General features: G+C 42.5%; 1 protein-coding gene across 3 annotated transcripts in view; it reads right to left on the bottom strand.

Annotated features, from left to right (window-relative positions):
- snx29 (sorting nexin 29) overlaps positions 1-23,541 on the bottom strand; it is a 124,142-nt gene that overhangs the window by 9,701 nt on the left and 90,900 nt on the right. For all 3 annotated transcript variants that reach the window (XR_002665046.1, XM_022743112.1, XM_022743113.1), the window contains one exon: positions 12,579-12,719. Coding sequence is in view for 2 of the 3 variants with exons in the window: in XM_022743112.1 (XP_022598833.1) it covers positions 12,579-12,719 (141 nt within the window). In the remaining variant the exon portion in view is untranslated. The remainder of the gene's footprint in view (positions 1-12,578; positions 12,720-23,541) is intronic.

Raw genomic sequence — 23,541 nt, 5'->3', positions numbered from 1 at the left:
ACACACACTCACACACCGATGATACATATGGCAATAGGACACTTCGACATGGGCACTGGAGGAGCCAGGAATCAAACCATCGAGCTTCCGATCAGTGGACGACCCGCTCTACCTCCTGGTGGAAGCTTGAGTCTTGTTTTTTCGTAGATATGGTCACTGACAAAATCCAACTGGGTAAGAAGCATGAGCAGTCAAACTATCACACAGGTTGTAAGCAGCAGCAGTTTAGATGAACTTAATCAGTTTTGAGGGGTAAAACTGAAAGTGCACACAGCTGAAATATCAGTAAAAATCTCTAATTGCAAAGGAGAACTGAACAGGCACAACTACGACAAGTATGGAAGATCTGTAAGTTATGATGGATGTTACAACAGGCATTTTGGGTATTATGTTTCCTCCTGCATAAATTTGGATTAAAACTTATCTGATCATATAACAGATGTTGCGTTTGCTGTTTGCTTCTCAGATCTTAGCAATTTCATTCAGTGAGTAAGTATATACTGTATATCTACATGCTCATGCTCCACATCCCTCGTACTGTTTCGATGTTCAAGACGTTTTTGGTTGTGCAACATTATTGTTGGCCAGCTGTGGCCAGCAGTTAACTGGGTTGTGACCATCAAAGAGCAGCACAATAACAACATCAGCACACAAGACCTGTTCCTGAAACGATGATGATCATTTTTCTATTCTAACAGTTTGACTGCGTTCACTCTCAGTACCAAATGCTTCCCTCGGCTGGAGGCTCATCAACATGACTGACATGTATTGAGGTTTTAGCAAACCCAGCTCAGGGGGAGGAAGGTGGGTCTGACTAACATATGTTGCCTCAAGGCAAAAAAGTTGCATACTGCGATTTAAAGATCCGTGACTGTGGAATGATTACGTCTTGTTACTGTGCAAGAATCAAATCTCTCATAGGAGTCTCCTGTGATGTGCCCCTCTGAGTTTTCCTACTGTCACAACAAAGACTGTGTGCTTGCAGTTAAAACCAGAAGCATTCTGAATTGTCCATGACACTGCCAATGACCAGACTTTCAAATCCTGTGTCTCTCATGACACGGTAAGCTCCACATTTAATAAAAAAAGGACGCATTTCTGAGGATTAATGTGCCCAAATGTTCGTGTTTATTTTGTCATTTGGTTGCTGATATTGAATAAAATTCAGGCGCCTCTTCACTGAGGGACTCTGAAGGCAGAGCCACACGGCCACATGGCCAGTGTTAGCATAGCTAATCAGTGTCCAGCAAGGCTCAGAACAAAGCCTGGGCAATGCTCCGTTTTGCTCTCTGGTGCTTGGGACTGGAACAAACAGCCGTTGTAGGAGGCCAACATTTCCCTGTTTTTGAAACTACTGCTTCTCTTTTGATCTAAACCCCTAAAGAATTTGTCTTGTCTTAAAGTACACATTTGTTTCTTCTGTACAAGAACCATGAACTCTTTGCGGTACCAGGGCAGAATGGTTGCAGAACACGCAATCATGGGAAATGTGAAAAATAAAGGGGCGCTTTATTGAAAAAAATACGGCGTGTAGTAACCGCTTTTTCAGTAAAGCACTGATAACTCAAAGCTGATGTAGGTCCACATTCATTAATCAACGAGTGCAATGAAATTGCCTCCTGGTTAATAAATTTTTAACATCTGAAGCCCATGGGGATTTCTTGCATTTGTTTTGAACAAGCTACGTGCTTTTTCCTGGAAGCAGTGACATTCACACTTGAGCTACCAGCAATGTTTCTGAAGTAAAATATAATTAAATTCAAGACTGCACTGCCCCTAATATGAAAACTGCCTTGCAGCAAGGCAGACAATACAATCAATAACAGCTATAAAAGAGATAAAATAAAGAAGCCCAAATTATAATAATGATAACAACAATAACAACAACAACAATAATAACAACAATAATATGAATTATAAATATAATGAACACTAGGAAGTAAGATTTGTGGAAAGTAGAGCAGCTGCATCATTAGATTTAGAGCCCAATGGTTTTGGTTTGATTGAGAAAAAAAGAAAAAAACAAATTAGGGAAATAATTAGTGTTGACTTAAACTATTACAATCCACAATTTACTTACGCAGGGAGACATGGGTGCACAATCAGCAGCACCATATTTTTCCAAGAAGATTTCGTGAGGCGTCGACCTCACTTTCCTTCACATTTACACTAAACTAAACCTTCACACTAAACTATGGTGATCAGCACTTTCTTGTAACAGGAAACAAAACAACATTTTGGAAGCAGGGAGACAAATAATCTAACCAGTGCAGTGAAAATCCCTCACTGGCTTCCCATTTGCAATCATGGACAAAAGCCAGAGGTATGGTTGTAGGTAACTGCAGCCAGGACTCTGTAGTGGTGAGTAAGAATTCTGCCGCCGGTCCAACCCATGAGTCATGTCCTGTGATATGATGCACAGAAGATTCATGACTCACGGTTTTGTTAAATTTGGAGAGCTGTGCATCAAGAAACAAACCCAAAACTATCAACGCTGTAAGTCACAGATGCAACAGTGATGCCACTACTCAACCAAACGAAAAGCACGCAAGCGTATTCATCACTTAAAACAAATTAGACAACCATCAACACTTTAACTAATGTTATTACACCTTAGTTCTCAGTTAGTGACTGCGTGTGGATCAATGTGTCCAAACAAAGCTGCGTAACCACAGGCGGAAAATGCAGTGAAAGGATTTTCAACCCCAATACCGACTTAATTTAAAGAGGTATATCTGCTGCTTTTATGCTGTATACTTATGGTACTGTACATTCACATTTTGCCACTCTAAGTGAACCAAACACCGGGTAGACGATATGCAACACAGTGTCCACAAAGAACTTTTAAAACATGGGAGCAGATAAGAGGTTCACTGTCGCCCCAAGTAGTAGATAAGTATGTACATTCAGGCGAGTAGGAGTGGAACTCCACTTCATACAGGGCGAAATAGACACTATAGGAACGGGTAAATCTGATGTGTCAGATTAGGCTGTGTCTGCCAGCATGGGTTTCATGCTATGTCAACACAATAAGGGACAACCCTGACTGCTTTCATGGATGTCAGAGCAGTAATAACGCTAATGGACATCACGACAGATTCATCCTCTTGTGGAGACAGGGAGGAGGGCTGAAGAGGCCAGGTGCTGTCTGTTGTTTGCACAGAGGAACGAAGAGGGCAGAGTGGGAACTACTGTGGCATACTGATGCAGGTACAAGGCTGATCCTGTCCTCTTACGTCTGTCTGCTTACAGGCAGCTATCTCAACACTGCGCTCCCCTAGTTTCCTCCCCTCGCTCCCGTTCCACACCGCTGTGCTGATATGGCATGAAGCCTAAATCGGTCTTATTATTATTTATCATAAACAAAAGTACATATACCAGCAAATACAAGGCATTTTATGGCCTACGTCTGTCTTCACCAGGATTTCAAAATGGAGCTGAAAGCTAAGCTAAACCTCAGTAACTGCCCTGCAGTTGTGTAGTGAACATGTTTAGGTTGTTGTTTTGCTGCCCAGGCTGAAGTCACTGTGATGTGGTTTAGTAATTTTTTAACTCAAGATTTCAACATTGCACTTAATGTGCTCTCTGCCAACTAAACAGCTAAAGCAAGAGAGCTCTATCAAATGAAAGCTTGCCATAGCTACCTTAGCTAGCATCCACTAACTTAATTTCCTAATGCAAAATATGCATTTGGATGAGCTAACATCTTGGTTCATTCAGTTAGTTATTCCATAAAATTAAAACTGAATTCAGTCACAATGGGAGGGAGAAAAAACCCAGGTTAACCTGCTATGAGTAATTAGCTTAGCAAATCTCAGTAGCTGCTTGCTCCCGGCTTTTGACCAGAGTGGAATTAATGCAATATGGTGCGGTTGAGTCATCTTAAATTCCCATATTTAAATATGTTAAATAGTAAAGTAACTTTTGATACTGATTTCAATATAAATATTATCAGTAGACAGACACCAGCAAAGATATATGTAATTCAAGTAGGACTACGATAAGCTGTAAGTAATAAAAAGAAAGTTTATTTTCTTGAAATAAACTTTATTTTTTTAGGTAAAATGGATAAGAAAGCTGAAAGAACATATTTTGTTGGTAGATATTGCATTTGCCATCACACTCTGTGGAGATTATCCAAAGGCAGAGCGCAGTATTTGCATTTTTTTAGGCATTATGTAGGTTTTATGACAATACTTTAAACCCTTTTTCTTCACTGCTTCTGTAGTTAATACTCTGCCTTTGCAGGGCAGATGGTTCATGGACACTTTCTTCCATCCAGTCTTGCTCCCTTCACCTCTAGATGTCACAAATGTCATGGATTCTGCCTGCAAGATAAGACACATTTCTATATGCAAGCTTATCAGCAGCATATGTTTACTGGTGCTTATGTGCACAAAATGTACCATGGTATGGGATCCTGAAATGGTCACGTAAAGACAGAATGAGGTACTGGATGTATATACACAGTGCATGCACACGCACGCATGCACACACACACACACACAGCAGCTAAATGTCACTTCCCAGAAAGAGCAGATAAGCAGGAGAGGGGAGCTGTCAATGGAAGAGAAGCGTGAAGTAGTCACATATGCGTCCTGGTCTCCACAACTGCTCAGTGAATTTGCTGCCAGCGATACGCTATTCAACCCTGGGGGGGAGGGAAAAAACTCCAAATATCAGAAGAACTAAATGCTGCCTGGCAACAAAAAAAAACACTTTCATAAGTGAAAAGAAACCATACCCAACGATATCAACCACCTTTTTCTCCTACAGAAAATCAATGCTTTTGACCTCAGTCCTGCATGAAAATTACTGTTTACAGTGACACAGACTCCTGTTGTGGCTTTTTTTTTTCTTTGTATTTCTACAGCAGAAAGAGAGGAAGGAGGGTTGTACGGACGTCATGTGATGGAAGTCCCAGGCCAAACTCACTGATTGCATAATAAGCTGCTGTCTTGGCAAATCAGATACTTGTTATAAGCAAGAAGAATTTTAATAAAAGCCTTTCCAGAATGTAAATCTGGCCCTCAGTGTGTCGCAGCCATTTCCTGGAAACAAAAAAAGTTTCTCAGCATCACTTATGCAGTCAGAATAGAACAAAGACTCTCCCGGGTCACCACTTTAAACAAGAAAATCAACCCGAGCTCTGATTTGAACCTGCAGACCACTTGAATTAAATGAGAATGGACAGCGCTGGTACGTGCTGACTAGAAAACAAGGTCAACACTTTCCACCAAGTCAGCCCACACTGGACCACAGCGGGGCAGAACAGCCTGTTCTCTCAATGCTGCGTTTAAACCCACACCAAACCGTGGGTCCAGGCCATGAATAAAACATCACAGGCAATTCAGGAATGCTCATACAAGACCTCCACAATGTCTCCTCGTCATAATTAAAAGCTCAAAACATGTATATTGCATAATATGTGAACACAACATACTAAGACTTGTTAATAATTCACTTTGTGGTTTCTGATGAATTAATCAGGGCAGCCTTGGCGCTCCTCTCCCTCTCTCTTTGTATGTAAAGATAAGCCAACTGCAGAGGGCAGATGGTAGTTGTGTAAGTGCCATTGTTCTGGTGTGATTACCTCTGAGCTCTTATATAATGTTACTGTAATCAGAATTATTACAAAAGCCATAAAATACCATTCCACTTAAACAAATATCTGGTTTTTAAGAAAGTGTCAATAAATGTTTTTACTCATTGTTCTTGTTGTGCATCTACTCGCCTGTATAAATGCCATCCTGTTTAATTAAGTGTCTCTGTGCAGATTTAATTATCTCACCGCTGAATTAAGTGCATGACTGGCTTATAGAAATGATCACTTTTGCATATGAAGATGGACGCAGCCTCTGTGACGTCACCCACAGGTTTCTGAGGAGCGGTTTTGAAGCTCCGAGTGAGCTGCACCGCCGCCGCCATCTTGGCAGCGGCTGACTCCCGACTAATCCAAAAACGGGGGAAAGAGGCGAGGCGTGTGTGTGTGTGTGGGGCCGAGACTTTGGTGCTGCGGCACGCATACATTACCGTTAGCATCGTTAGCACAGCTTGCTCGAATTCTAACCCAAGGCTAATTCATTGGCCGGCTAATTAGCTAGTTAACAACCTGAGCTAATAAGTGGTGAATGCATGACATTGATACCTGCCAATTAGTGCTGAATTTCACTCACCTAAAAAAAAACAAAAAAACACCTCACCTCCTGTTAGTCAATTAACCGCACAACGAGCCACGACTTGAATTAGCCGAGGTGTCGCCTAGCAGCACCCACCTCTCACTCAAAGTGGCAATGCCCTCAATTATGAATAATTTGAAGCCTTAATAAAATCAGTTGACTTATATAAAAATCTACCCCCTGTACAGTTGCCATGAAGGAGGAAATTAGCTCTAGAGACCAAAATTATTTTTTGTACCAGACTGTAAACAGGTTTATTTCGGCTGTTAAGTTGGACATTTTCACATGGGAGTCTGTGGGGATTGACTCGCTGTGCCTCAAGTGGTCATTCGAGGGAACTGCTTTTGGCACTTTCACGTTGGCTTCAAAGTCCAAACCTGAGAGAGACAGAGACGATCCCCAAACCAAGACTCAGTGTCACCCAGGACTAACAAAAGGTGCAGGTGTGTAGTTGAGCTCAAAATAGAGGTTGAGTTCAAAGATGGGTGTGGTCCGACCCATGAGTTCTGACCCATGTAATAATATAGTTATAACTACACAATTACATGAGTAATACTGATCCTGTCACTGATCCTCTCTTCTTTCTTTCTTTTTACTCTGTTGCTCCTGGGAAAAGAAAAACCACAACACCTTCATTTGCGGCCTTGAAAGAAAAGAGGGCGAGAGATAAAAGCAGCACCGAAAAAAGGAAGCAATTTTTTTCACAGCCAAAGGCGGGAGTGTGACTTCAGGGAGCAGGAGGGGAGACAGTGATACAACTGGGCAAATGAGTGAAATTGATATTAAGGGGAGGAGAACAAAAAGAAAGGCAAACGCTTTTGGTCGTAAGCCATAAAATCTGGATGAGGTGCGACCAGTACGGAAAACCCGACAGCTGGACTCTGGGGTCTGACAAGAACATGGTTTTGATGTCATCATTCTGGCCGCTCTCTGCATCAGCATTAGCATCGGCACGACTCAGGAACATTTAGCCTGTACGCCTGGCCACGCCCCCCCTGACAAATCAGCTGGTGGCGAGCTGTCACAGACAGAGCGTGTGCATCTGTGTCCGTGTATGTGTGTGAAACATCATCTGTATTGTTAGGTTACGCCCAGACAGTCTCGCCTAAAGCGCACGGAGACGCACAGAGGGGAAGTCTCATTGGCTCATTAACAGGACACAGATGCACAGACGAGTGACAGAGGCGAAGTGTTGATGGTTGACGAGGCCTCGAGGAGCCACAGCTTCCACTGTCAGGGGTCAACGCCGCCACTGGCTGAATGAAATCAATCTAAATGCTGATTCCCTCAACAGTGTTTACACATTGCTAATTATACAGTGATAGCTTAAGGTGTCCTGTTTATAAGCTCCACAGTCACTAATGTCAATGAGGGGTTGTGATACATACACACACAGCCCTCATCACGATCTGCAATCTCTCAGAAACTACTCAACATCACGTGGGGGAGAACGCAGGAAGTGAAATTATTCTAATAACACAAAGTGATAGAGAAGCAATTTTAACAGAACAAATCTTCATCTGATGAATGTTGCAAATAAAAATCAAATTTGAGCTTCACATCTCGAGCTTGGACTCAGCAGTCACACCCAGGTCCGTGTTTGCAGGTGCTCAGGTGGTTCTGGTAGTATCACACATCATACCACCTGCTGATGAAGATCATGTAACATCATCAAAAGCTCCAGAACAGCTGCAAAATTGACCTTTTGGGTTTATTGTGATTGAACTGTTATTATGTTGAGAATAAATGAGTGTAATGTTTCTCAACTGTCAGCCGAACGGTTTCACTGTGTCGGCGCTGGAGAATGATCTGGCTGCACCTTCTATCGTCCTGCTGTTGGGAACAACGCTCCGGCTTGTTTGCGTTTCTTTGAACCAATCAAAATGGGCGGAGGTGGTCGTTGTTGTTGTTTCCTGCACTGAAGGTGAGTTTGAAAACGTTATCAGGCAGAGGAAGCGGAAAGGGAAGGAGAACGCCAAATAATCTGACCTGGAGTTGGAGCTGTATAAAATGTAATGAACACGTCTCTCTTCTCCAAAATGAAATCACTCATTTTCATTATGCTTCACTTTTCAAGGTGAACTCGAGGTAATATCAATCCTGAAACTTTATAAAAGCAGAGATGTGAGGTTACAGCATTAACCTGAGCCTGTTTTTATTTAAGCACTTAAATGCCAACTTTAAAATAAAATTTAAAAAAAAGTCATTTGTTAAAAGAGAAGACGGCACATTTATTAAACAACTTACTCCCACTAACACTGACGTGCAGAGGTAGCCTATGATCATGTGATACGAGGTTCACTGTTGCTCCAGGTAGCTCAGAGAGGAATAACCAATCAGCAACTAGGAGAGTGAGTGAGGGGATAACAAAGTGGATCCAATATAATGCAAAAAAAATAAAAAACTACTTTGGCATCTTGTGATTTTTTGGCTGATTCCAAACATGAACTAGTTAATGTGAATGTTTCATTCTCCCCTTCAACAGCATGTAGTTTTTAAACATCTTTAGTCAAGTACCAAAATGCCACTGCAGCTCGACCTGGAAACTGTAGGCAAGGAGAAGCGCGCTGCCTACAAGTAACTAAAATATCAAAGCAGTATCATGTGTAGTCTTGGCATGCATCAGCACAAACTCATCATTTTTTTGTGTAGGATTTAGAACAATTTACAGCCACGTGCAGTCGTGGAAAAGTACTGAAATATACATCCTTATATAATTCCTAGTACAGTTCCTCTTCTGTTTTTCCATTACACTTAATTACAGCGTAAAATGCTACTTCATGACTGTAGAGGTACGATCTTCTCTAAGGGTTTAAAAAGCAAAAATAATACGCATATATCTATTTCATATTAGTTCAAACTCTTGTCAGATGTGACATGGTTCATGTGGAGCGTGCTGAGTGCCGGTAGGTAAAGCCGTGTGCAGGTAACAATCGTGGGATTCACCTTCCCTACGAGTCCCTGTGTTGCACTAGTGATGAATCCTGACACCGCACACGGCAGGAGATTACTCCAACCGTCCAATCACAGGGAACTGGCATGTAAACTGCCTGAGAAGTCAGTCAAGTGTTAACATAGATAATCACACAAAAGTAAGTATGTATATGTGTGTGTGTGTGTGTGTGTGTGTGTGTGTGTGTGTGTGTGTGTGTGTGTGCATGTATGTTAGCTGTTACATGTGATAAGTATGTGCAAGATGTTTTTCCATAAGTTTCCTTGTGAAGTAAATCCACAGAGCAGAGCAGATGATCTTTGACAACTTCAGCTGTGTTTTTCTCCGAGTTGTCAATCACTTTCAAACGTGAGTGTGTGTGTGCATTTCCCTCGCTACCGCATGTCCACTGACAGTTGGTGTGTTTCATCCTAACCGGAGCGAACCACAGCAGAGCAGATATTCACGGTGCAGTTAAAAGGCTTTTGAAGGTCTCACCCATTCCCACATTAACATTTCTCCATCAGCCGCTGCACATAATAGTGCGAGGCCCTGCGTGTGTCTGTGTGTGTGTGTGTGTGTGTGTGTGTGTGTGTGTGTGTGTGTGTGTGTGTGTAGATGTGATATTGCAATGGATGAAAGCAGAAACGAGGATAAAAGATCGACAGCTGTGAAAACACAGAGACAGAGATGAAGAAACTAAAGAACACAAGAAGAAGCAGCGAGACAATAAGAAAAACAGACAGACAGGGGAAGCAGTCCAACACAGGTGCTGTCATAGTCCTTAACTAAATGTTTTCACAAGCTATCAACCAGGGTTTGTCATAAATAAATTCATTATTATAACATATCATCATGTATAGCTTTTGGATGACACTACAGACTCTGTGTTTTCTGTAATGTTTTGTCTGATACGTTACTGTATGTCTTGCTAAATTTCAATTTAATATCCATTCAAAATAGAGAGCAATTTGGGTGTATTGGTTTTTCTGTCAAATATCAACAGTCTTTCTCCAGCGTTGCTTAATTCACCTTTAATTAATTTTCAAAATGCCCATCTATAGATGTTCACTGAAACATTAGCTTCAGGACAATTTTCTTCCATTTTTCCATCCCATTTAAGGCATTTTGAGGACCAGACCCCTCTGCACTAAAGTGTGAAAGGACCTCATACAAAGCAGCATTAATAACTCCTCTGCTACTCTTGGTCATTCACGCCATTTTGTTGCTGCATCCTGTATGACACTGTGTTCATGATAAAAATATATCAGCCTCCATCACCCCAGAATCTCTCCTCTGATTCACCAAATGTTCAACCTCAAATGTCTCTTTCTGTGATACTCGGATGCATTTGTGGTTAAAGGGTCTTAAAATGTGCAGGAACAAGTAACTAACTACATCTAACAGAGAATCAGAGTGGAGTTAATGGACCTGAGATGCAAAAGGTAAACATGAGAATACAATAAACATAGTTAATAAAAACAAAAAGGTACCTCAAATATAGAGCAGACATCATGTAGTTAATATGACACTACTATATGAGCAATAGCAGATTAATATATGTTTGAAGTTTTCACTGACTTTTCATTATGTATCCTGGTATTTGCAACATGAGATAATGTATTCTCTCTTATTTTTATACTTTTCACCAATCAAAACAAAAGCCATACTCGCGACTCGAGCATGTGACTCGTGACACATTCATCTGCAGTTTGTGAGAGATTCAAGGCTCCAGGTTAATTTTAGGTTTCAGTATCAAACTGGAAGACAGATGGATCAGCAGGAAATCTGCTCTCCACAGTGCGACCTGACTCAAACGTCATCACTGCGGGTACAGTATATTTGTAAAGTAGACATTTTCAAAAGAGAGAGCGAAAACAAAGAGTGTGGGTGAAGAGAAGAGACCTCAAGAGGGTTATAAAACGACTCCACTCCAAATGGAAAGACAAAAAAAAAAACATGAAGGAAAAAAGCTAAAGGTGGTTTGGGCACAGAGAGAGAACTGGCATGAAAATTTAACAGTGTGGGGGGGGCGACAGAATAAAAGACTGTGAGATATAAATGAATGAGTGGATGGATTTTTGCCTGACACCCTGAGTCTGGCTCTGACTGACAATCTCTTTCCTCCACTAACCACCTTGCTGCTCTCTGCGCTTTCAGCCGTCAACCAAAGGGAAGCAGCGGTGGTGGGCGGGGCACGAGGCCTGATCCAGAACTGATCCAGAAGCAGATTTCCACTTGTTATATGGGAAAACCATGTTCAACAAAATATTAATCACAGCAGAGTATTTTTACACAGTTTAAAATAATGTCTGGAGAGGAACTTCAAACCTAAAGTTCAGTTTAACCGAACTCCTTGGGTTGAAACTTTCAGGTCAGTGACATCACGGTGCACTGACCGCACCGCGAGTACAGCTCGACATCACTGCAGCGGGGTGCAACTTCAACAACTAGAGGTCAGAGAGAAAGCGTTAAGCTGCCCTGATGCATTCGTTGGACTTTAAAATGAAGTGTAAGGCGAGGTTCGCAGTGTGTGCTGGTCTTTCTGGCAGCGTGTAATGTTCCCACTTTAAAATGTGGTCGGAGAGTGACAAAGCCAGGCTGCTTTTTCTGCAGCGACGGGCGACTTCCTGGAGACGGTGAAAACCAATAATTCACACAAACCTGCAGTGTAATGAGCTTTCAGAGAGCTTTCCAGGGCACAATGACACCGACTGTCTAGGCCTTTGATAGACACTTGCTCCTCCACATGATCCCACACGGTCACGCACACACACACACCCACCCACACACACACACACACCCACACACACACTCAACCTCTCCTCACATTTGCAGCCCCTGCAAGTCAGCGTTCAGCCCAGTTTCTAGCCGTGAAAGCGCTGTGTCTTTGAAGGTGGGGAGTCAGACGACAGCTTTTGGCTGTGCCAGCGTCACGTCCAACCAGCCAGAGAATCGGGGTCAGAACCAAATTATCTCCCAAAGGTTGGGGGGAGGTGGGCGTGGGGGGGCAGAGGACAACAGGATGAAAGAGGAGGGAGGGAGGGAGAGAGGAGAGGGGTGAGGGGAGTGAGAGAGATCTCTAAGTTACCGGGGAAGCGACTGTCCCCTGCAGATGAAGAGTGAGGCTGGGTGTGCGTCAGCAAAACAGAAAAGGACGAAGCAAGAGGAGGAGTGATAAACCGCCGGCGGGGAGCTGACGGTGGTTAACCTCATCTGATCGCCACTTTATTTGCTCAACAGTTTATAGGCTGATGTAAATTTTTACAGCCTGATGTAAATTTTTATGATAACTGGTGAAAGCCGTGTGGGGATTGCATCCTTTATGGTTCGATCGACCATTCAGTAAAGCCGAGCAGCCAGCGACTGTCCGATCAGAGTTTGGTAACCATAACTAGGCACAAGCGGTGGACAGAGAGACGGAGGCGCAGACAGACAGGTCAGGGGCGGGGTTACTGTTAGCTCACCTTGTTCCCTATGGCTTTCTTGGGTGGGAAGTTGAAGGTGTCCGCCTGTGGAAACTGGGTCCTCAGGTGGTTGTGGAGCTCCCTGAACTCTGTGTAACGTCTGTACACATTCCACTCATTGTCCAGGATGCGGATGTACACCTGAGGAAAGGAAAGGTAAGACAACGTCACGGTCATTATCGTCTCCTCACAAACCTGTGGAGGCCTCCAATTAAAATTAAAATCATGGCTGGAGAGACAAAGTGGTTCTGTGGTTCATACTGGTTACTGAGTGGATCAGCTTACAGGCATTTCCCCCTGTGGGATGTTTTCTAATCAAACGATTCGGTTATCAAATGTGCTATAACGAAAACAAAAGAAAACACACCAACAGCACACTGTGTTTTTTGCAGTTCACATGTTTGTCCTCGAGCACTTCCAATAAATAAACGAGATGTGTGAAAGAAGGACTTCCTCTCATCCTCGTGAATGTGTATTTTCACTTACATACTGCGACAACAAAACCGAGAAAGAGTCTGTCTATAGAGGTGACTGTGCTGCCACCATTTCTATGCACCATTAGCTGCTTTATTCAGACTCACGGAAGATAGAGGCAGCAGAGAGAGAAGGAAAGATGAGCCTATTACAAGAAAGAGAGGGTGGAAAAAGAGCAGGAGCTGGGTTTCATTTTCACAGTGAAAAAAAACAAAAAAAAAAACAGGGAATGCACAGAGACAAAAGAGAAAGCAGAACGGCTTTTTCGAGAATTCAATTTTAAAGTGCCCAGCCACAAAAAATAGACTCGATTCAGGTACATGAGAAGAGGAATTGATTTAAAAATCGACCAAATGCACCCAGGCGCGGCCCCCCCTCCCCCCCTCCGCCAGGCAAATCAAAAAAAATAATAAAGTAAACAAAAGACAACGACGTCAAAACTGCGCCATAATGCTGCACTGCATGTTCCCTTCCAGAGCCACGGCGTCCTGAGAGTGTTCTCACGGCCATTACTGCTCCGCGACCATCTGCGTGAAGCTCCACACAACACAAAGTCGAGAAACGAGAATAGGTTTATTTCTGGAGGTTTATTTCTGGCTCTGAATAGTTGTCAGTACATAACAAACCCTGGGCAGCGACATTCAACTTCAACATTGTGAGTCACCTTTAACGTAACTTTAGCGTCAGGGTCACATGGAGCCGACTGAGCGTGCGTGCCGTTCCAGTTACACTGCAGTGTGGTCGGCCGCTGAGCTGCTCCGCTGGGGCACTGGAGCCGGGGCTTAAGGCACCAGTACACTCCCAACAGAAATGCTTGTCAGAGGTCCAACAGCGTCTGAAACCCCCGTCTCCCCAATACCTTACAACGTCAAGAACTGACGCACACTTCAGCAGTTACCCAGAAGTGCAGAGGGCGAATCTGTGAGTCCGTACCAAATCCATCCAACACTTGTCAAAACATCCAACTAAAAAAAATAAAAAATATCTAACTGGTTTCATCATCTGGGAGCTGTGAACGTCTGTAGAAAACGAATCTATCCAGTAGCTGTCCAGACAGACATCTCGCTGAATAAGGGAAAAGTTTGACTTTCTTGAAAAGCCACAGGATCACCAAACTCTCAGATTCATCCTCTGGTGACCATAAATGTCTGTACACACTTTCATCACAAATTTCCCCATTAGTACTTTATTTGACTTTAAGACACTTGAATTAATTTTCTTCTTAATCACATTTCCATGATTTAATGCCCTTTTCAGATGTGCAACGGGCCACAGGAACTGACTGCATTTTGCATTCATGTCAAGCTCCGGGACATTTTGACGGGCGCAGGAGCAGGTAGATAATGACAGAATTTTTTGTTTTGAGGTGACACTTTCCTTTATTCAGTGATCTTTGTCAGCACGCATGCTACTGCGCAGTCTAGGTTACATGACAAACATGAAAAATGTGGCATTTTGGATAGCCATTAAGAAGAGACTGACAGCTGAAGCTTTGTTAGCTGTCCTGAATGTCCCGCTGTTAATATTTCAGCATCGGTGACAGACATGTCTAGACACCGTTAATGTTATAAAAAGATATGAGAAAATGACACTTCGCAGTATAGTTGAATTAAACGCTCCATATCATGTACCGTCATTTACATGGACGTCTACTGACTAAGTGGGAGGTGAGAAAGTATACCTTCTCTCTGTCGACTTTATGGAAACACTCACTTTATCCACGGTGTAATTGTAGGATAATAGCTTTTAGACTTTTAAACATATGCCCTGAATTGAAGAGGCAAGTGAGGCAAAGTGCACGAGGTGAAAAGTACGACAAGGGAACTTATTGTAGTTTGGCCCGCTCGTTCAGCCGGCACTCGGCTGACTGAGGCAATTAAAGGCAAGCTGCTTCTTCTCATAGTCATGTCACTCAGTCTGAATCTGAACACACAGACGTACATGTTTTTAGATTCAGCATGACTTGACCGTCAATCTGCTTAGGGGAAGAAAAAAAAAAGATGCTCCCTATAACACAGAACTTGCCTGAGATGTTTTAAGTTTTTCTTCAGTGTTGAAGTAATCCAGCGATAACTGAATGTACATCAACAGGTGCACCGCAAACAGGAGCTGATATTCTCTAACTCTGCAAACTTTTAATGGTGCCAATTTGCTAAAAATGTCTGTCTTGAATTTGGGGGGGCCGCAGTTCCACACGCTGGAACACGCCTGCTTTACAGCAACTTGTTTAAAGAGCAGCTGCACTAAAGGAAAGACCAGAATCTGGTAAATGACAGTAGCGATTGACAAGATGGGAACAGACACGGCCGCTAATGGATTGGAGACTTGTCATCTCAGCACTTTCTGTCTGACCCACAGAGGCACATCTGAGCTTTTGCCCAACTTCTTTTTTGCAAGTTAGGAGAAGAACTGACTTGTTATGATCTGGTAGTGTGTGTGTGTGTGTGTGTGTGTGTGTGTGTGTGTGTGTGTGTGTGTGTTATGGCATCTTTCATCATGATCAAAGAGAGGGGTGGAGACTCTGACTAAACTGGGCCATGATGAATGAATCGAAGTCCCCTGTATGAAACTATTTTATGTACTAAGATAAACAAGACTAGGTCAAAACCTAGTACGTGGGGAGACCCCCCCCCGGTCGGTCACATGGTCGAGTGCGTACCATTAAGGTTGAGTCCTTAACGCAGCGGCCACAGTTCAAATCTGGCCCGGGCCCTTTGCTGCATATCATCGCCTCTAGCAACACTCAACATCGCCACTCATCACCTGCTTTCATGGCAAATGTACCGACACAACCAACCACAACAACATTTAGATATTACAGGAAATGAACTCGGCAGCCTGTTACCTGTCCAGGAGAAGAACAGCAAGTTCTCTCCGTCTCTGAAACACTTTACCAACGTTGACACATATTCACCTGAAGGCATGTGCACGGGCATCTGCATTTGTAGAACAACCAATAGGAACACTCTCTCTCTCTCTCTCTGAAAAGATCTGTGATTGGCCGAAGTTTCCAGTCATGGGCTAGAGTTTCTAAAACCTGAAAACTGAGCTGCAGTTGTCTAGTTTGCTCTCTAGATGCTGAAAGGTTGATTATGGAAATTTTCCCAATGCTGCTAAAAGATTATCGCCTCCCTCAGCTTTAATCTAGCGACAGATGGGCTCAGTTGCCAAAACTGCAGGCTGTAAATGCCCCATCCCACCCCACACCCAATTTGCACCAATTCATTTTGAATTTGCAGCAGTCAACGAGGAAGCACCAATACTCGACCGTCTGACCAATAGTGTAACTTGATCACCCAATCACTCACTCAGTCAGTCAGTCAGTCAGGGACATTCACGTTTATAGGCTGCAGATATGGATCTGCAAATTCACACCTTGGACATTTCAGCTTTTAAAAAATCAAAGAAAATGAAGGAAAATCAGTCGATGTCATTAAGTAAGTTTGGGATCTAAAGGTGTATGAATTGTTCACACATCATCTTACTCAATATTTCATAATTCACTACTTCAGTCTGGACTTGTCAAAAGTGTTTCTATGCAAGAGCGTGTTCAAAAATAAGCTGTCTGACATTTCAGTCACCTTCATAATCTCATACACGAGAGTACAAAAACTACAGAGAGATGAATTTCCACACATCCACGTCTACACGCTTTCCTGAATCACTCCATCAATGTAAAAAAAAAAAAAAACAGGCTTGTCAAAGTGAAGTCCAAACTGAGCAATTACTTAATGTAACATTAAGTCGAGGGCTAGACATTTCATGATGTATATATGTATATGTATATATTATAGTTTAGGCAAAGTAAGGTCCGTGCTTCTACATATTGCATATGCTCTGTTGAAACACCCTACTGAACATAAATACCTGACAAGCAAGATAAAAAAAAAACTCGCTGCGGTACCTTTCCAGACAAATTAACAAATTTTGATGAAGTTTCATCCCCAACATCTGATGCAATCCACCTCGCTGACCTGAAAGTAGCATTTCAGTTAGTGTGTGACATTTCCTGGTATAAAAATGTATCCCGAAACTAAAAAATAAATCAGATATATCTCAACATAATCCACTCAACATACTGCTTCAAAGAGCAGAATACAGCGGGTGCATACTGTAAAATGTCCTCATGTACTCCGGTTCTACAGCCACATGTCATCTCTTGGGTCTGAGTGCACATTAAGAGCTGCATTAGCAAAGATGTGATGATAGAATCAGTCCCATAGTGTCTGTAGTTCCTCAGACATCAAATAGCTCCTCACATGTGGCAGTATTAGCGCAGCGAGCTTAATCCACTTTACACCGTCTCATTGGCATACTTATTTATGGCACACACATTAGTCTCTGCACACGGCTACCAGGCTCCCTCCTCCTGACTAATCACAAATAGTCTTTCATTATCTCTGACAAAAATCTTGGCAACATCGAAACTGCAGCATCCTTGAATATTTGAGCCCCGGCGCTCAGATATCTACAATAGAGGCCGTCTTCAAACATCTCTAATCGCGGTTCTGAGGGACCGCGCGGGAAAAACGGTTGATGGATTTTGGCTGTTGTTGAAGGCCCGACTGTGATGGACACAGTCCTTCTGTCGTTATTTAAATGGCTTATGAGAATATCTGACAAAGCATAACAATACGTTTGATGAAAATATGACCTCGATGAGTCAACATAAGAAGGAAAATCCACCTTTGGTTACTGAAGTATAAGCAATTTATGATGATAAGAAAGGTCTTTTATTGGTGAACTGCAGTGATTTACTTCTTTGGTGCAGCCACATTTCTCACAAAATTGACTCACCTACTTCAGGTGGGAACTCACTGCATTCAGCTTCAGGCCATATTGAAGCAAAACGAAAGGTCAAGAAAAAGTGTATACGCAGCTCCTGTCCTGTCTGCATGTCTGACACAGTAGCTGCATTGCAATTTTGTCTATTGACTCTAATGTTGGTGCAGAGAGATGTCTCTGTGGCTCTTGAATGGATTCCTCAATTTTTCTGTGATACAAATCTTTGCAACAAAAACAAAGTAGTTTAGAAAGAAGTGCTGACTGACTTGAGTCTGAGGGGTCGTCCAGGGGTTGGTTCACTGTTGATGTTCCCTAATCAAACTCTTTCTGATCTACTCTTGAAAGATGTTTGCCCACCAATGCAAGGTACACAATACAAAGATTTAACTGTCAGTTCATAGATTTTGGTCCCTTCAGGGTTTGGTTTAAAATGCAAAGGCTTCATCACTAGTACAGCAGCAGCCGAAGTTTCAGCCCTCTGTTTGTGTCTGCACATGACGCATTCAGGCACAGTATTGTGAGAAGGTCAACTGCACTTTGACAGTAATCAATGTAGTTACATGTGTAAAGCAGTAAACGCAGCCTGTGCAGACAGCTGTATTGATTGAAGCGGGAGCGTATCTGTTCCATCAGATGAGCAGGAGACGGAGTGAAAAACGTGGCTGAACCCAGCGCTGCTTTACATTCAGGCCAAAAAACGACTTACAACTCCCTCAAACTGGTGGATTTCAAATCGCAAAACAAAATGGTACAATTTGAAGGAACAGCGCAACATTTGGGAAACAGGCTTATTCACTTTTTTGTTGCATAGAGTGAGATTAGACAATTGATACCACTCTCATATCTGTCTATTAAAGATAAGGTTACTGCCTTCCTAAAGTGACTTCCTGGAGTCTAGTTTTCACCGTGAGGTTGCCTGGCAACCAGCGGAGACTGGGTCAATTTTTTCTTGTCTAACTCGCAGCATAAATTAAACGTATTTCCAAATGTTGAACTTTTCCTTAAGGAACGTTTCAGAAATCTTTGTGTTGTTTCTGTTATTTGTTCTCTGTGGTGTCTTGATTAACAGTGAGCTTTTTTTAGATGCTCATTTCAATGAGCCAGACTAAATCCTATAGATCAGTGGTGACATTTAAGATGGAACATCAGTGAACAAGAACAGGAGCCTCACTTCCAGCTGAGGCCCTCTACATACATATGAAGACTGTAGCAACGACAGAGGAAAAAAATAAAATGTCCAACAGACAGCAAGTGAACAAAACAAGAAAGAAATCAGTTCCCTTTTTGTGAGACTGTGTGTCACTTCATTTCAACAATCGATGTCAGATGACACTTATCAAATGACATTAACTGCGCCTGGGTGGTGACACTGTAACAAAAGCTGTGCTCTGTGTTTTCCCAGCCTGTTTAAATGTAAAAGGGCTAGCATGTGCTTTCATTTATTCATTAGCACGCCCATTAGCAGACACCTCAGCGACTGCAAACCGGTCTGAGGTCTGCATGCACACATGCATGATGATGCATGATTCAAAGTTTCTAATTGTGTGTGTGACATGTGGGAGGAAGTTCCAGCACCTGGCAGAAACCCACATGAAGCTGAGTAGAAAATGCAAAGTGGCACACTCAAAGGAAACCAAACACACGTCTCTGCAGCCTTATCCAGGGTAACAGTACACAGCCCGGCAGCTTCCCGAGGAAAAGAGCCCTCACGTACCGTGAAATAACTTCAGAACCAAAGATCTGAAACAGGAAACCTGTGAACAGATAATTGCAGCTTTTTCTTTGCTTGACATTTAACTGGGTCTTTAGCCTGAGGGTATTCCAACAAGCAGGTGGAACTAGGAGCAGCGGCTGAGGATTGCAGAAAGTGCAGATGATAATGATGTTTCTCTCCCCGCTTTATCTCTCTGAGAAAACCCTGGTCTGTTGTTCCCCCATCCGACAGCCAGGCTAACTGTAGGTGTACAGACTTGTGCAAACCCATTTCCAGCACCACAGGAGGCCCATACAGAAGAGCCCTCTTTGCTCACTTCACAGTTGGAAGACTACACAACTGCCAGGCGCAAGCAAGATGGCCGACGATGGCTTTTTTTTTTTTTTTTTTTTTTGGCAAATGTATCACATCACCAAATCATGTTTGAGGGCATCTAGTGTGTTCTACATTAACATGTAATGACCTCCATCTGCTTCCGACGTGTTCCGACACAATCTGGTTGAGTTTGGTTGAAATTTAACACCAGCTGAAGGTGTCGATCAAACCAGAGGGAAGCAGGAAAGAAACAACAGAAAAACTACAGCAAAAAGAAATTAACAGAGAGAGAGAGAGAGAGAGAGAGAGAATGAGGGAGCAAGAGGAGAGGAGGAGAGCCAAGTCAAACCAAAGCAAAGGCAGTGGAGCCTCATGTCATCACCCCTCCCTCTTCATCATTGTAGGCCAAAACATTTGCCCAATTAGGCAGAAAATAGAATCCATTTGGAGGCTTGGAGAGGAGGAGGAGGGGAGGGAGGGGCAGTAGTAAAGGACCACAGAAAAGGAAAGACCTCAATATATGAGTGCATCCTTTTCATGTGCCTGAAACCCTGCTTAAAGCCAGTGAAGTGCTATTTGGGGGGAAAAAAAGAAAAGAAAAGCTATATGATTAATAATTAATACGAGCAGTAATACCACAGTCAACACAGATGAACCGACAACAGACAAAAAGACTTACTGTACGTTCAGACCGAAAGCAGCCAAGAACGTCGAAATGACCGAAGTCATTCATTTTCTATGTGAGCCAGCGTGTTGAAGTTGATGAAAACTTCATGGTAATGAACTATGACGCGGTTCGGCAGCAACCAATCGGAATGTAGAAGAAGAAAACAGGAGGGAGGGAAACTGCATGCTAGTTGCTTGGCAACTTGATGCAAATCAGTTGGGGACGTTAACGTCGCTGATTTAAAAGATTTCTTGCTGTTAACTTACAGTTACTTGGCACAAAGATACCAGCTGACGTGCCGCTTTGCTTTAAATAGAGTTTGAAGACGAAAACAAACCTGCTATCTGTCCACGAACCACAACAGCGTCGGTAACGACGAGGGCTACGCACAGTTATAGATCTGTGAGGCAGTGCTTTGAACTAAATGCAAACATCAGCAAGCTAACGTGCTCACGATGACAACGCTAACATGCAGATGTGTATCAAGTATAGTTTTGCCATGCTCAACAACTACGTTTTTAGCAATACAAAATATTCAGTTCCGCAAATTTTTCATCAAAAACCAGCGAGAGTGAGAGTGAACGCCGCTCACGATCACGTTTTTTTTTTTTTACGACAGTTATACGGCACGCCGCATGACGTCTCCATGGACACGGCTCAGCTTGGCAGGTACCAGCGGCACAGACGCATCTAACACTGCTGCAGCCAGTTTGTTTGAGCATTTGAAGCAGTTTTATGAACAAACAAGTGAAGACTCAGACGGATTATATTTATGTACAGATTTTAAATGTAACTAATGTCTGTGATTCTCCAGCGGTGTATAATAATTTATTTAGTTTGGGAGTGGCAATGACTTGTGGCTGGTGATGGATGGGTAGAAGGAGGTTGAAAAAGAATATCGGCCTTTATTTATCTAAAATAAAAAAATGGAACAAATGAACATGAACTAGTTCATTTTTGGAAGTGTGAACTTAGCTCAAAATTTAAAAAGATGAACTTTGAACTAGTTCATTTTAAGTGTGAACCGGCACAACGCTGCTCATGGTCGTGCTGGAGGAAAAGTCAGGGGGGATCACCAACGAAGAAGACCCGCTGTTTGACTGACAAGCGATCTCTGCCGAGACACCACGCCAACACTTCAACACCAAAGTTCCCCCGTTTATTCAAAAACAAGAATTTCTGACAATTTAACTGACAAGATGACTCTTTAAAACTCTGTGCACGGGTCTTCTGAGAGCCAAAGAAATAACTGTTTAAAAAAGCAGCAAAGATCAAGAAAAACACATTACGATGAGAAAAACTAAGGAAAAAAAAAACAGAAATACAGAGACAATGCCAAAAAGAAAAGACAGAAAGAGAGAGGGTGATTACTACCTTAACTTTTGTTTATGTGTTGTTTATTTCAGAGCTTTGCTGCTCCTGACATCTTACAGAATTAGACACTGTGACGAGAAGGAACTGGTGAATGTAGATGAGGAAGAGCCGAGGAGGAGGAAGAATGCTGTTGGAGGAGGAGGAGGAGGAGGAGGAGGAGGAGGAACTAAAGACAATCAAGACAAGAGCAACCACAGTTGAACCTGTAAGAAAAAGACCGAGAAAATAGGTGGAAGGGCAGAGAAAAGGAGTGAAGAGGAGGAGAGGGTGGAGGCGTGTGGATAGAAAATAAACTAAGCACCCTTTTTTGATGACTGTGCTCGCTTCTGAATTATACAAATGAATGAATGATTAAATGGGGGAATTATCGTCTGATTGTATGAGTCCACAAAGAAACCGACGAGCAAAACATCCATTGCCGTCGCTGTGGCAGCGTGATGAAGCAGCATGTGGTATTTGAACCAAACCATTCAAACGCCATTGTTCTGTTGCTAAGTGGAAGCTAATGAGAGCGACAAAGCTGCTGCACCACACACCAACAGATTACTGCTTCTGATTAACTTGATGATGAACTTGATGGATTCAGTGAATGGGGAATGTAATACTCTTTATATGCTGAACCATTCTCTTCCATCGGCCGAAGCCAGCTCCGGTTTTCATCCCCTCCTTGGGTCGTCTTGGCAGATAAAATAAAGACATTCACCTTTTTGTGTGTCCTACACACTCTGTCTCTGCTTGAGGGAGGTTGCTGGAAGTTTATGAGGTTGAGGTGAAGTCTTCAAACGCAGAAGAGGAAGAAGAAGAAAATCTGCCTCACCAATTACCTTGACTTTTTCTCTTCAGCAAGAAAATGTAACAGGAGATAACTGAGGAGTTGTGTTTGTATTTACCAGAGAAGGAAACAAATTTTAATTTTAATTTCATATTCAGCTGTGTGCAAATGTTTGGGCACCCCTCAGCAAATAACACGTTTTGTGTAAATACAGCACCTTAAAACGAGCCGCTCCTCAGATGTTAATGCACTGTTACTTTTTTATTTCATGCGGCGCACACATCAGTATGTCGCGTTTGTTTTGCTTCTGTTAGTCTTTGAAATGTGAAAAAAAAAGGAAGAAAGAAGCAGCTGGTGTTTCAAGGAGGATCCTTCTCATTAAAATCTAATAACTGAAACTAAAGCAGAGTGTGCAGCGAGGGTTTTTCCACACATTATACCGACTGACTCCCCAAGCCTCTCCTACATGCCTGTCAAAAACAACTCCTAAATGTGAGAGGGAGCTATTATTAAAAAAAGTCTGTTTTCTATTTTCTATTCTATACTGTGTGAATTGAAGAAAATGCCCCATCACTCTACCAATCTCAGGAAAACAACGCTACCAACCACTAAGTGCATATTGGAGCTCTTTTGAAAGACACTATTTTGTTGAAATTGAATTTCGTTGAATAGATGCTTCAGTTATCCAAAACACATGGAGGAGAAAAAAAAAAACAATGCAGACACTTTGTGGGAAAAAAAATCCAACTCAAAACTAACTTAATCCTAGTTAAAAATACACCGAGGTCGTATTAAACACGGTTCCAGATTAATGCTAATATTGGTCCATATCTGCTGGATGTTTAAATTGGCTAATGTTTGC

Source organism: Seriola dumerili, unplaced genomic scaffold (genome assembly GCF_002260705.1).
Source record: "Seriola dumerili isolate Sdu_G_001 unplaced genomic scaffold, Sdu_1.0 BDQW01000068.1, whole genome shotgun sequence".
Lineage (NCBI taxonomy): Eukaryota > Metazoa > Chordata > Actinopteri > Carangiformes > Carangidae > Seriola > Seriola dumerili.
This window is presented reverse-complemented; position numbering and strand designations above follow the sequence as displayed.